The sequence below is a fragment of the Ailuropoda melanoleuca genome, chromosome 4 (genome assembly GCF_002007445.2).
Source record: "Ailuropoda melanoleuca isolate Jingjing chromosome 4, ASM200744v2, whole genome shotgun sequence".
NCBI lineage: Eukaryota > Metazoa > Chordata > Mammalia > Carnivora > Ursidae > Ailuropoda > Ailuropoda melanoleuca.
The window spans coordinates 49,757,565-49,771,204 of record NC_048221.1 but is presented as its reverse complement, the minus strand read 5'-3'; the positions used below and the strand labels follow the sequence as shown (position 1 = coordinate 49,771,204).

Below are 13,640 nucleotides of genomic sequence, written 5' to 3'. Positions count from 1 at the left end.
ATGCCTAAGAGAAGAGATAGGGACTCCCAGTCTGAAAGGGGAAAGTTAACAATGCTCATCAAGGGACGGGATTTTGGTATTTACTAAGCTCCTGCTATGTACTTGACTATTCATATACATTATTTTATTGAATCCTCACAATCTCAGTAGCTACTATAATCCCCATGTGTCAGATCAAAATCAGAGACTCAAGTATCTTAAGGCAAAAGGCAGAATTCCAACCTAAGTCAGTCTAATATCAGAAGCTCTATTCATTCCACTACACCGCACTGCCTTTCTCATGGACTTGATGCTCTCTGAGGGTTCCTCCAATGCCTGCAGTCTAGATCTGCAAACACAAGGGAATAACCATTCCTCATATTTATATAGTATTACATAGTTCACAAAGCACCTTCATAATACTTCACCTTATTTGACCTTCAAAACAATGCTGTGAAATAGGCAGTGTTAACTTTAGCCATATGATTAGGTGTGCTGGTATTCGAAGCCATCTTCCACCGTCCAAATACAGTGCTCTTTCTGCTAAATCAGGATCTCTTTCAAAGGGAATCTTGTCTGCTTCAGGGAATACTACAACCATGAGGCAGGAAAAAAATGACTGGAAAAGCAGAATCCCAATAACCCAACAAGTAGAAAACTAAAATAAACCAAATGGCTTTTTTTTTTTTTTTGCATTGACAGTAATTTCCATAATGGGTCTTCGAAAGCACTCTAAGACTGTAAAGTATCATTCCAATAATCAAAGAAAAGTTTAACTTAAAAAAAATTATTTGCATCCCAATTCTTTGAAAATTAGCAATCTGTGCCTGATACACGTAATTCCTTTACCCACACATTTCCATCTGCTTTCCTTTGCTCTCCAAATTCTACCCGTTTCAGTCTAATTGTTTTCTCTGTGCAATACATCCTGTCTTCAGTCTACAGTAGGACAAGTTAATTCATTCAGTAGGTGCACTCTGTGTATCAGGTACTGAGCAGGAGGTGAGGAAAAGACATGTCAACAAGTAATTCTGTCAATAAGAGGCAAAATAAAAATGCCATGTAGATTCAAAGAGAGAACTCTTACTCCTTGAATTGAAGCAAAGAGAAGGCTCCCAAATTACCATATAAACTGAATCTTGAAGGATAAGTAATAAAGGCATATAAAGGTCTAAAAGGGGAATTTTTAAACAAACCGGGAAAACATGAAAGCAATATGAGGCTTCATGAGGTTCTACTGACCGAGAGTGAGAGTACTGAGATAACGAGAGACTGGTGCACTGAAATCACACCTTCGAAACATCTGAGAGATTAAGGTATTTTGGTTGTTCAAAACACAATAGCGCATAGTAGATGCTTGATGATCCAGAACTGTACTTTTGGTATACTCACTTGCACACGGGGATGCAGGAAGAGGTGTGGGTATGAGGTATGAGGTATGAGGTATAAGACAAGGAGTTAAGTTTGGGACACACAGAGTTTGAGATGATAGTCAGGACATGCAGAGGAACAGGTTTTGCAGTATAAGTACTGTCAGTATCTAAGAGTGACCGAGGATATACCCAATGTTTATAGAATAAAAGGATTAAGCAAAAATGACTAGAACTCTGGAGAGGGCAGAGGTCTGCAATTAGAGATCCGGACAACATCCAGAGACCATAAAGTCAAGCAGACACGAACAAAGGGACACACGTATGTCCTGCAGTAATGTTTACTGTCAGACTTTTAGGTGTAATAAGGGCCTTTAGTTCACAGATCTCTTTCCCACTTCCATTTTTAACTTATCTGCTCCACACCATTAGATGCTGTGTTTATTAGTTTCACATGTATGTCATGTTTCACCCAGATTACATGCAGGGATACTTTAAAATTCTTCTGGATACCACATTAGACACATAAATGACAATTTGTTAACATTGAATGATAAACATGAATATCCTACCAAAATAAGAGCCCATAACCCAAGCAGGATAAATGAGAATGGACCATTTTACGGGTGGAGAGATTAAATGTATGGCCCATGGCAGTTTCTGTCAATCAGCTGCAGGGCTGCTACTATGACTTAGGTTCCCTACGCCCAGTTCACTTCTCTACTGCTACTTCCAGCTTTCTTGGGAAACTTCTACCTACCTCGTGTCCATGGCCACTCGAGCAACATACCTTTCACAATTTATCAAATTTCAACACAAGGCGCAGGGTGGACAAGGCGGTTGTAACTTTATTGAGGTTCTTTTAAATTAAAATGCTTTGTAGTAGAGACCACAGCCTGCAGGGGGAGCCTCCCAAATGTTTCCTGCCCCACCACCTACAGATTGAAGTAGAATTTGATTTATTCCCTCTTTCAGTATTGATGGCTACGGGGTAATGGATGGAAGCGGAGAGATGACCAAGAAGAGGCAAGGATGAGGCTCTGTCTTAAAGAAAAACCCTGAAGGGCCTCAACTTCAACCAGCTGAAGTTTGCTTTATAGTTGTTGATCACCCAGTTCCAGCCAACCAGGAATAAATTAAATATAGTTTTGCCACCTCAGCTGATGGCAACAGGAGGAGCTTTTCAGAACGTGGGCTAGTTTGCACTAGCCGCCAAAATCACCAACGATTTCAGAACAGCTCCTCTACCTTCTCACTTGGCTCAATGGGAGGCCCAGGCTTCACCCACAGAACAGTCCATCAGGCAGGCTTCATTTACGTTTCTTCTCCTGTGTGCTGGTGAACCAAGAGTCTAGGAGCTTCTTGCTGTAGTATAACTGCCAGGCATGCACTTGAACCGCCAGCACCAACACCAGGTACATGACAGAGACGGCAGAAAAACCAAAGAGGAAACGGTAAGCCTTTCCATGGCGGTAGAGCTGCTGTGCAGCAGGGAACATCTCCATGCTGCCATAAATGAGGGGAGCTATGGAAAAGAGCCCCATGCTGATCATGGAGAGCACCAGGTAGCTAATGTTGTTGCGAGGGAAGGAGAGGAGGCCCAAGAGAGAGGGCACAATGCTCAGCAAATATGGGTATTCCCACTGATAGGGCATGGCCACCTGATCATGTGACAATAGCCTCAGGTGTCCCACGCTCATCTTGGCAACCAGCAGCAGCCATATGACCAGATGCACGTAGATCAGCTTCTTGATTTCATACTTGAGGGTCACACTGTGGGGCAGAGCAGAGGAAGAAGTACCTTTCATTCAAAATTTTCTGATCACCAACTATATGCCAGGCAACTATACTGGACACTGGGATACAAACATGAGTAAGATATAGTCCCTGCCTGGACACTTGGGGACAAGGAACAAAAGAAAAAATAAGGGGTGTCTGGGTGGGTCAGTCAGTTAAGTGTCCGACTCTTGATCTCAGCTCAGGTCTTGATCTCAGGGTCGTGAATTTAAGCCCCATGTTGGGCTCCACACTAGATGTGGAGTCTACTTTAAAAAACAGAAAGGAAAAATAATGAGAAAATGAACTGGAAGAGCTCTAGTAAATATATGTTGTCAGATATATGAGATCACAGGAAGGAGTAATCAGTTCAACTTAGGACGGGATGTCTGAGAAGGCTATCTAGAGAACAGTGATATCTGAGATAGGCTCTTAAGGGTGTGTGGAGGTGGGATTCCAATCAGACGTAACAGCACACAGGCAAAAAGACATAAGCATTGTGTTCCAGGAAAGCAGGTGGTGTGGCAGGAATACTTTGTAGTGGGAAGGGGAAGAGCAGGATATGAAGTTGCAAAGAGTGAGTCAGATTAGAGGCAAAAGAGTAACTCAGAGCTGTGTTTATAGAGATGACTTTGCATCATAAGAATATAGCCTAGAGGAAGGAGATACTGGCAGCAAGGAAATCAACTCAGGCTGCCCATATTTCCCCAGCTAGAGTAGATTTTATAGCCAAAGCAAGCACACATATTTCTCTTATTATTCTAATTCTCTCAGGTCCTAAATGTAATCCCTTCACACCCCTGAGGGCAGTTTCTGCTCTGGACAGTCATCAAAACTCTTGCTTGGGTTGTGATATTCTCTTAGGCAGGGGTCTAAGGATATGAATGAAATGGCAGTCCAAAGAGCTTGTCATTCTTTGAAACTCTGGAAAGATGTGAAAAACATTCTGGGAGAGCTTGGTGTATTTAAGGAAAGAAAATCTTTTTTTTTTCAAAATTTTTATTTTAAAAATATTCATTATAGAAAATGTGGAAAGGTAAGGGGAAAAGTCAGTCACCTGTAGAGTTCATGATCCATGAAGGCAGGGACCAGTTTTGTCTTTTATAAAGGAACTTTTCTCATTGAAGGTATAACATGCATACAAAGACCAGATCTGTTTTTGCTTACTATTATATCCTCAGTGCCTAGCACAATGCCTGACCGGTAGAAACTCAATAAATATTTGTTGAACGAATAAACGAATGTGGAAACACCCCTTGCATGGGAGTTCCTAAAACTCATTTTAGGCGAAGAAAGGCTGGACTTTATGGTCCACATTCCCCAAAATGGCCTGAAATACAACAGCTACCATGTATTGGGCAGACTCTTTACACGAATTACTAGCTCACTAATTCTTCACCAAAACCTAAATGATGGGTTGCTTTTCCCTTCACAGAAGAGGAAAGTGGGTTTCAATAAAAAAAACTGGGTTTCCGAGGTCACAGCGAGGCCAGCATCGCTCAAGACCCCGGAGCCTAGGAGGCAGAGGACCCTCCCAAGGCACAGGGCGGATCACCGGGTGGCGCTTATGGGAGCGAAGAGGCTCCCCGAAATTGGGGACAGGCCCTGGGCCGACACGGGAGGAGGTGCCCGAGGGCCGGCTGGGCGGGTAAGACCCTGAGGCCGGGCCGGTGTCGCTTTCCAGGCCCTCCGGGCTCTGGCTGGGGAGAAGGCCTCCGTGCTCCTCGCCTCACTTCATACCTCATCTGGTAGTGCATGGCGACGCGCTCCCGGTGCTGAAAGTCGCTGCCGTCGGTACCGGCCGCTCGCGGGCCTGCCCGAGATGCCATTATCCCCGCCCAGAACCCCAGAGCCTCTCACGCCGACCCACCACCGGGACTACCGGGCCGAGCTGCCCGCACAACCCGTTAACGTCGCCTCAGCTTGCCACCCTAACAGCCGCGCGGTTCTGTGAGGACAACTTCCGGCCTCTCTATCTCCGGAGGACCGACTCTGTGGTCACGCCCCCGCGCACGCGCACGTGCACGCTCTCGCGGCCCCGCCCGGGCCTGCGTCTGCCGCTTTGGAGTGCCCGGAAGTTAATCGCCGCGGGTGTCATCTTTTTGTCCTCTTGCCTGGACCGTATCACTTAGACTGTTGATCACTGTCACCTTCTTAAACTGTAATATGAGTTCAAGACACCCTTGTCCCCACTTCACAGATGGGGCCGTGATACTTGAAAAGGGTCCTGTAACTCCCAATAGGACACGTGATTGACACAGTCTGAAAATATCTCCCCATGGATTACTTAATCATTGCAAAGAGAAAATGGTCACTTTACATTGGAGAAAACTGGGGTACGCCCTCTTAACGAAGTAAGCAAAGTTAACTTGATCAGTAATGAGACATCTCCCGTCTCCTGTTATGCTGAGGACACAGCATCACTTCTGTGATATTTCTGCCAAAAACACTTAACCTGAATCTAATCATGAAGCAATGATAGATAAATTGAAGGACATTCTATAAGATAATTAGACTATTATTAAAAATGTTAAGGCTATGGGGGTGCCTGGGTGGCTCAGTCGGATGAGTGTCCAACTCTTATTATCTGCTGAGATCTTGATCCCAGGGTGGTGAGTTCAAGCCTCATGGTGGGCTCCACGCTGGGTGTGGAGCCTATTTAAAAAAATAAAAATGTCAGGGCGGCTGTATGGCTCAGTCAGTTAAGCCTTTGCCTTCAGCTCAGGTCATGATCCCAGAGTCCTGGAATCAAGCCCTTTAACCAGTTCCCTGCTCAGCTGGGAGTCTGCTTGTCTCTCTCCTTCTGCCCTGCTCATGCTCTCTCTCTCTCTCTCTCAAATAAACAAATAAAATCTTTAAAGAAATAAATAAAAATGTCAAGGCTATGAAAGAAAAAAAAATATGGGGTGCCTGCATGGCTCAGTCAGTTAAGCATCTGCCTTCAGCTCAGGTCATGATACCAGGGGTCTTGGGATCAAGCCCCACCTTCTGCTCCCTGCTCAGCGGGGAATCTGCTTCTTACTCTGCCCCTCCCCCCCCACTTGTGCACACACACTCTCTCTCTCTTACTCTCAAATAAATAAATAAATAAAATCTTTTTTAAAAAGAAAAGAAAATTGTATTTCTTAAATAATAACATTTAAAAGTTGAAATGACTGATCCAAGGGCTGCAGAATGGATGTTGTGTTGGCAGGCATGAAAACAACATTAATCTCATTATACATCTCTAGCAGGCTCTTGGGTGACCGGGTGCATTCTCAATGAGCAGTAACATTTGGAAAGGAATCTTTTTTTCTAAGCAGTAGGTCTCAACAATGGGCTTAAAATACTCAGTAAACCACATTATAAACAGACATGCTATCAACCAGGATTTACTATTCCACGTAAAGAATACAGTCAGAGTAGATTTAGTATACCTTTTAAGGGCCCTGGGACTTTTGGAATGGCAAATGAGCATTGGCTTCAACTTCAAGTCACCAGCTACATCAGTCCCTAACAAGAGCATCAGCTTGTCCTTTGAAGCTTTGAAGTCAGGCATTGAATTCTCTCTAGCTCTGAAAGTCCTAGATGGTATCTTCTTCCAGTAGAAGGCTGTTTCATCTACACTGAAAATCTGTTGTTTAGTGTAGCCACCTTCATTAATGATCTCAGCTGGATCTGGATAACTTGCTGCAGCTTCTACTTGCTGCTTTATCTTGCACTTTGATGTTACGGAGATTCCTTAAGCCTCATGAACCACCTCTGCCAGCTTCAGACAGCTTGCTCACCTCCCTCAGCCTTCACAGAACTGAAGAAAGTTAGGGCCTTGCTCTCCATTAGGCTTTGGCTTAAGGAAAAGTTGTGGCTGCTCTGATCTTTTATCCAGACTACTAGAACTTTCCCTGTATCAGCAATAAGACTGCTTCACTTTCTTATCATTCGTGTATTCACTGAAATAGCACTTTTACTTTCCTCCAAGAACTTTCCTTTGCACCCACAATTTGGCCTAGCTTTTGCCTGTCTCAACTTTTTTTTTATGTGTATATGGTTTATTTTTTAAGATTTTATTTATTTGTTTGAGAGAGAGAGAGAGAGGGAGAATGAGAGCACACAAGCAGTGGAGAAGGAGAACCAGGCTGCACATGGAGCAGGGAGCCTGATGTGAGGCTCGATCCCAGGACCCTGGGACCAGGACCTGAGCCTAAGGCAGCCGCTTAACCGACTGAGCCACCAGGCACCCCCTGTCTCAACTTTCAACACACGTTCCTCACTAAGCTGAATCATTTTTAGCTTTTAATTTAAAGTGGGAGACTTGTGATTCTTCCTTTCACTTCGACACTTATAGGCCATTGTAGGATTATTAATTGGCCTAATTTCAATACTGTTGTGTCTTAGGAAATACGGAGGCCTGAGGAGAAGGATGGAGATGGGGAGAGAAATGGCCATTTTGTGGGCAGTCACAACACACACGTTTGTCAATGAAATTCTCTGTCTTATATAGGTATGGTTCATGGTGCCACCAAGCAATTACAATAGCAACGTCAAAGATCACTGATCACAGATCACCAATGAAGTGAACAAATGCTGCTGGAAAAATGGCGCCGATAGACTTGCTCAGTGTAGAGTTGCCACAAGCCTTCAATGCATGAAAAATGCAATATCTGTAGAGCTCAACAAAGTGAAGCACGGTGAAGGAAAGTAAGCCTGTATCTGTCTCCTCTCCTACACTCTCTAGAACACCTTTTCTTGCCCTCTGGAAATTCTGCTGACCCTTTGGAATCCTTCTTATTACTCCAGCAAAATTCACCTGCTCAGTAAGTTGCAGTGTTTGTTAAGCCTGGTTTAAGACCATCTGTGATAGAATTGTCCAAGGTTGTTTTTTTTTTTTTAATCACCCAGGATTCTTATTAAAGGTGTATATTTCAGTGGCAGCACCTGAGGCCAGCGGGTGAGGTAAGATGCGGCTGACCCCGTCAAGAAGCTGCTGCCTTAATCAACCCCTGTGGCAGCGCACTGCCACAGGGGATTGGCAGCTATGGCCACGGACATCCTGGGTGAAGCAGGGCTGCACTTTGATGAGCTGGAGTAGCTGCAGGTGTTGGACCCGGAGACTGCAGAGCTCAAGGAAGAGTGCAAGGACTCTGTGGACAAAATTGGCCAGTTTCAGAAAATAGTTGGTGGTTTAACTGAGCTGTTGACCAACTTGCAAAAGAAGCAAAAAAATGAGAAGATGAAGGCCACTGGTGCTCAGAACTTGCTCATATCTATAGCAAAACAGAGAGAAGGCCAATGGCAGCAACTGCACGCTCTGATAGCAGAAAAGAAGATGCAGCTGGAAAGGTATCGGGTTGAAGAGGAAGCTTTGTGTAAAGGAGAAGCAGAATGAAATGGATTTATTGAACAATTTATTTTTCAGAAATGAACTGAAAATTTCATTTTATAGCAGGAGGGCAAAAAACCAAAACCAAACCCAAAAAACCTCTGTACCATTCCAGTGACTTGACTAATGACCCACGTATGTCCTGAGAGATGGTGTGTAAGGAAAGCAGCATCTCTGAAGGCACTAAACAAATGTGGGGAGCTTGTTACAGATGTCCATGCACATCTGCTGGTGAACACCCAGTGGTCACGGTGCTCCAGGCTCTCACCTCTCGGCATTCTTAGCCTGAACTGAGCAGTCTGTAAACTCTGATCCTTTTTTTTCTTTGTAAATTCACAAAGCTTTGGAAAGGAAGAGCAATAAATTATTGTTTAAAAAATAACTAAAAATAAAAGCATATATTTCTGGGGTTACCTCGGTGACTCAGTCAGTTAAGCGGCCAGCTCTTGATTTTGGCTCAGGTCATGATCTCAGGGTCCTGGGATGGAGCCCTCGTGTGGGAGTCTGCTGGAGGATTCTCTCTCCCTCTCCCTCTGACCCTCCCCCACTTGTGCGTGCACTCTCTCTCTCTAAAATAAATAAATAAATCTTTTTAAAAAAAACCCATATGGGGCGCCTGGGTGGCTCAGTCGGTTGAGCATCTGCCTTCTGCTCAGGTCGTGATCAGGTCCTGGGATCCAGCCCCGAGTTGGGCTCCCTGCTCGGTGGAAAGTCTGCTCCTCTCTCTCCTTCTGACTGCTGCTCCCCCTGCTTGTGGTCTCTCTCTCTTTGTCAAATAAATAAATAAATAAAAATCTGTAAAAAAAATTTTTTTAAACCCCATATATTTCTGGGCCTTACCCTTATCCAAATAAATCATTCTTTAGAGTTGGGCCTGAGACTCTTTATTTTTAATCCAAAATGTTGACTAGGTAATGCATTTATGTGGTTTAGAAATCAAACAGTATAATAAATCTATGTACAATGAACACATGAAAAGACGTTTGGCACCGCTAGTCATTAGGGAAATGCATTTCAAAATCTCTACGAGATACCACTTCACACCCACTAGGAGGGCTAAAATAAAAAAGACGGACAATAACAAGTGTTGCCATGGATATGGAGGAAATGGAACCCTCAAATATTGCTGGTAGGAATGTAAAATGGTACAGCTACTTTGGAAAAATAATTTGGCAGTACCTCAAAAAATCAGAGTTACTAATATGGCCCAGCAATTCCGTTCCTATATATATACACCCAAGGGAAGTGACAATATATATCCACACAAAAATTTGTACACAGGTCAAGTGTCTGCCTTCGGCTTCAGGTCATGATCCCAGAGTCCTGCATCAGGCGCCCTGATCAGTGGGGAGTCTGCTTCTCCCTCTGCCTGCCACTCCCCCTGCTTGTGCTCTCTCCCTCTCTGACAAATAAATAAATAAAATCTTTTTTTTAAAAGATTTTTTATTTATTTATGTGACAGAGAGACAGCCAGTGAGAGAGGGAACACAGTAGGGGAGTGGGAGAGGATGAAGCAGGCTCCCAGCAGAGGAGCCCGATGTGGGACTCGATCCTGGAACGCCGGGATCACACCCTGAGCTGAAGGCAGATGCCCAACGACTGTGCTACCCAGGCACCCCCAGTAAAATCTTTTTAAAAATTTGTACATAAATGTTCATAGCAGCATTACTTATAATAGTCAAAAAGTGGAAACAACCCTATATTCATCAACTGATGAATGGATCAAAAATGTGGCATCTCCATAAATGGAATATTATTTGGCAATGAAGAAGGATACATACTACTGCATGGGTGATATTATGCTACGTGAAAAGCTAGTCATAAAGGACTCCATATTGTATGATTCCTTTATATGAAATATCCAGAATGGACAGAGCCACAAAGACCAAAAGTAGAGTAGTGGTTGACAGGAGGAAATAGGGAGTAATTGTAATAGGTATGCAGTTTCTTTTTGAGGGTGATAAAAATATTCTATAATTATATAGTAATGATCATTGGACAACTTTGTGAATATACTAAAAACCATCGAACTGTACATCTTAAAAGGGTGAATTTAATAGTATGGGAATTATAGCTCAACAAAGCTGTTATTTTATTTTTTCAAGATTTTATTTTTTTGAGAGAAAGAGAGAGAGAGAGAGCAAGCATGAGCTGGGAAAGGGGCAGAGGGAGAAGCAGGCTCCCCACTGAGCAGGGAGCCTGATGCGGGGCTTGATCCCGGAGCTCCGGGGTCATGACCTGAGCTGAAGGCAGACGCTTAACCACCTAATCTCCAGAGCCACCCAGGTGCCCCAAAGCTGTTATTTTAAAATGCAAATGGTCACAAGGGAAGGGCAATAACGGAAAGGTGTGATCGTTTACAGCAGCAATTTGTTTTTGTTTGTTTCATTTTTTTAAGTAGGCTCCATGTCCAACATGGGGCTTGGACTCACAACCCCAAGATCCAGAGTCACATACTGTCCTGATTGAGCCGGCCAGGCACCCCCAGAGCAGTGATTTGTAACTGCTTTTGTGCCATGGACATCCTTGGCAGCCTGGGGAACCCTTCTCAGAATGAAGTGTTTGAATGTACAAAATAAAATATGTATAAAATAAAAGATTACAATGAAGCAAATTGTATCAAAATAAAGTTCTCCAATTTAAAAAAAATATATGCAGTGAAAATTCCTCCTCTCAACTCCACTCCCCATCTTCCCAGGTCTCAACCCAGTCCACCTGACTCCACCCAACCAAGGAAACACTTTGTGGGTTTTTTAGTGTAATTGCATGTATTTCCAGAGTTTCTTTAAGCACATACAAGCACATGTAAACTTATATTCGTATTTTATCCTTTCTTTTTTTTATTTTAATGTTTTTTATTGTATTATGTTAGTCACCATACAGTACATCCCTGGTTTCTGATGTAAAGTTCGATGATTCATTAGTTGCGTATTAACACCCAGTGCACCATGCAACACATGCCCTCCTTACTACCCATCACCGGTCTATCCCATTCCCCCACCCCCTTCCCCTCTGAAGCCCTCATTTTATCCTTTCTTAAATACAGAGGGTACTGTATTATACACACTACTAAAGACCTTGCTTTTTGTTTCCACGTAACAAAATATCTTGGAGATTTTCCCCAGGTCCGTACATAAAGAACATCCTCAAATTTTTTTTTGGCTTCCTAAGGTTATTCCATTATATGAATATAAGATAATTTATTTAATGCTCTCTCTTGTAGGACATTTGGATAATTTCCAGTATTTTGCTATTACAAACGTAGCTTCAGTTAATAACCTTGTATATATACCATTTCATTCATGGGCAAGATCTATAGTCTGGAATCCCAGAAATGGTATTGCTGGGTCAAAGAATATATGGTGTCTGTAATTTTGATAGATCTTGGACACATTGCCTTCCACAGAGGTTAGATCAATTACATTCTCACCAACAATATGTGGGTGTGTCTGACTCCTTGCTTTCCCACAGCTTTACTAACAACATTTGCTAGTCTGATGGGTAAAGAATCACATCTCTGCGTAGTTTTATGTTGTATTTCTTTTTTTTATTTCTATAAGTGGGATTAAATGTCTTTTCATATGTTTAAGGATTACTTGTATTTCATTTCCCTGAACTATGTTCATATACTTTGCCCATTTTTCTACTGTGTTTTTGGTCTTAGTTTATATGTAGAGGAGAGAGAAGAGAATGAGAATGAGGGAGAAAAAGACAGAGATAGAGACCCACACAGAGAGAGATAGAGACACAGAAAAAAAGGAAGGGAGGGAAAGTGGAGGAGAAAGAGAGGGAGGAGATCGGCATCTTGCCTTTTTTAGTTGCAATATACCTTTCTTTTTGTATGTCATTTGACTCTGCTCAGGTATGACAAGGCGAACATGGAGAATTTTTTTTTTTTAAGATTTTTTTAATGTATTTATTTGACAGAGATAGAGACAGCCAGCGAGAGAGGGAACACAAGCAGGGGGAGTGGGAGGAAGAAGCAGGCTCCTAGCAGAGGAGCCTGATGTGGGGCTCGAACCCATAACGCTGGGATCACGCCCTGAGCCGAAGGCAGACGCCCAACCGCTGTGCCGCCCAGGCGCCCCTGGGAGAATTTTTTTTTTAAACTAGGCTCCATGCCCAGTGTGGAGCCCAATGTGGGGCTTGAACTCACAACCCTGAGATCAAGACCTGAGCTGAGATCAAGAGTCAGATGCTTACAACTGAGCCACCCAGGTGCCCCCAGAATACTTTTCAAATGTAGTTGAATGCATAATATTTTCTTTATGGCTTCTCAATTTTGAGTCATAGCTAGAGTCCTCCACTCCAAGGTATCTCAAATGATTTCTAGGCACTTCAGAGTTTGAGAACCATGCCCAGACATCTGCCTCTCCCACTAGGATGTAAGGTCCCCAGTCAGGGACAAGAACCGAGTCATCCATGTCCCCCACAGCCCATAGTGCCTGGCATAAATGCTCAAGAAAATGCTTGTTGAATAAGTAAATCCCAACTGGTTCACAATCATCCTCTTCTCCTAAGTACTGTGAAGAATCCTCAGGTTCACGGAGCCATCCTCCACCCCAAGGCAGATATCTTCGGCTTTAGCTTGCAGTTATCTTTTTTTAATCTGTGTCTGCTTCCCATGCTGCCCTGGGAGTTCATCAGGGCCAGACTGCTTCTGAGTCACACACTGACGCACAATCACATGTTACACGTTCAATAAATATTTGAGGGATGAATGGTCAAGGGAGGGGCCCCACATGTTCCCCATAACTTCTTCTCTGAAGCATTTGTTTGTATTTCTCTTCTCGCTCTTGGACTGCCTTCAAGTTTAATGACTTGTGTTCCTGTCTCCTAACCTTGCTCATTCCTATCCCAGATCCTTTGCACTGATGTTTCCTTTGCCTTGAATGTTCCCCCAGGACTTCAAAAGATTGGCTTCTCAGCAGTAGGATTTAGCTCAAAGCTCACCTCCTTTGAGGCCTTGCCTAAACCCATAAGCCAATGTAGCTCTCTAGCCATTTATTATCATACCACTGTTTGGTTTTCTTCCTACAACATCATTATCTGAAATTTTTTTGTTTATTTGCATATTTGTACAAGATCTGAGTTCCCCTCTACCCTAGGAATGTCAGCTCCTTGAAGTGTGGGACAAGGCTGTCTTCTTTACTGCT

The 13,640-nt window shown here is 43.3% G+C and overlaps 1 protein-coding gene and 1 pseudogene across 1 annotated transcript; one reads left to right on the top strand and one right to left on the bottom strand.

The window, feature by feature from the left end:
* Positions 1-2,172: 2,172 nt before the first annotated feature.
* JAGN1 (jagunal homolog 1) lies at positions 2,173-5,093 on the bottom strand. The gene is made up of 2 exons (XM_011232048.3): positions 4,866-5,093; positions 2,173-3,122 (listed from the first exon to the last, which is right to left on the bottom strand). Exons 1-2 carry the CDS (start codon positions 4,952-4,954, stop codon positions 2,660-2,662), a joined length of 552 nt encoding a protein of 183 aa, XP_011230350.1. The 5' UTR covers positions 4,955-5,093; the 3' UTR covers positions 2,173-2,659.
* A 3,046-nt stretch (positions 5,094-8,139) lies between these two features.
* On the top strand, positions 8,140-8,550 carry LOC100470885 (annotated as a pseudogene).
* The last annotated feature ends 5,090 nt before the right edge of the window (positions 8,551-13,640 follow it).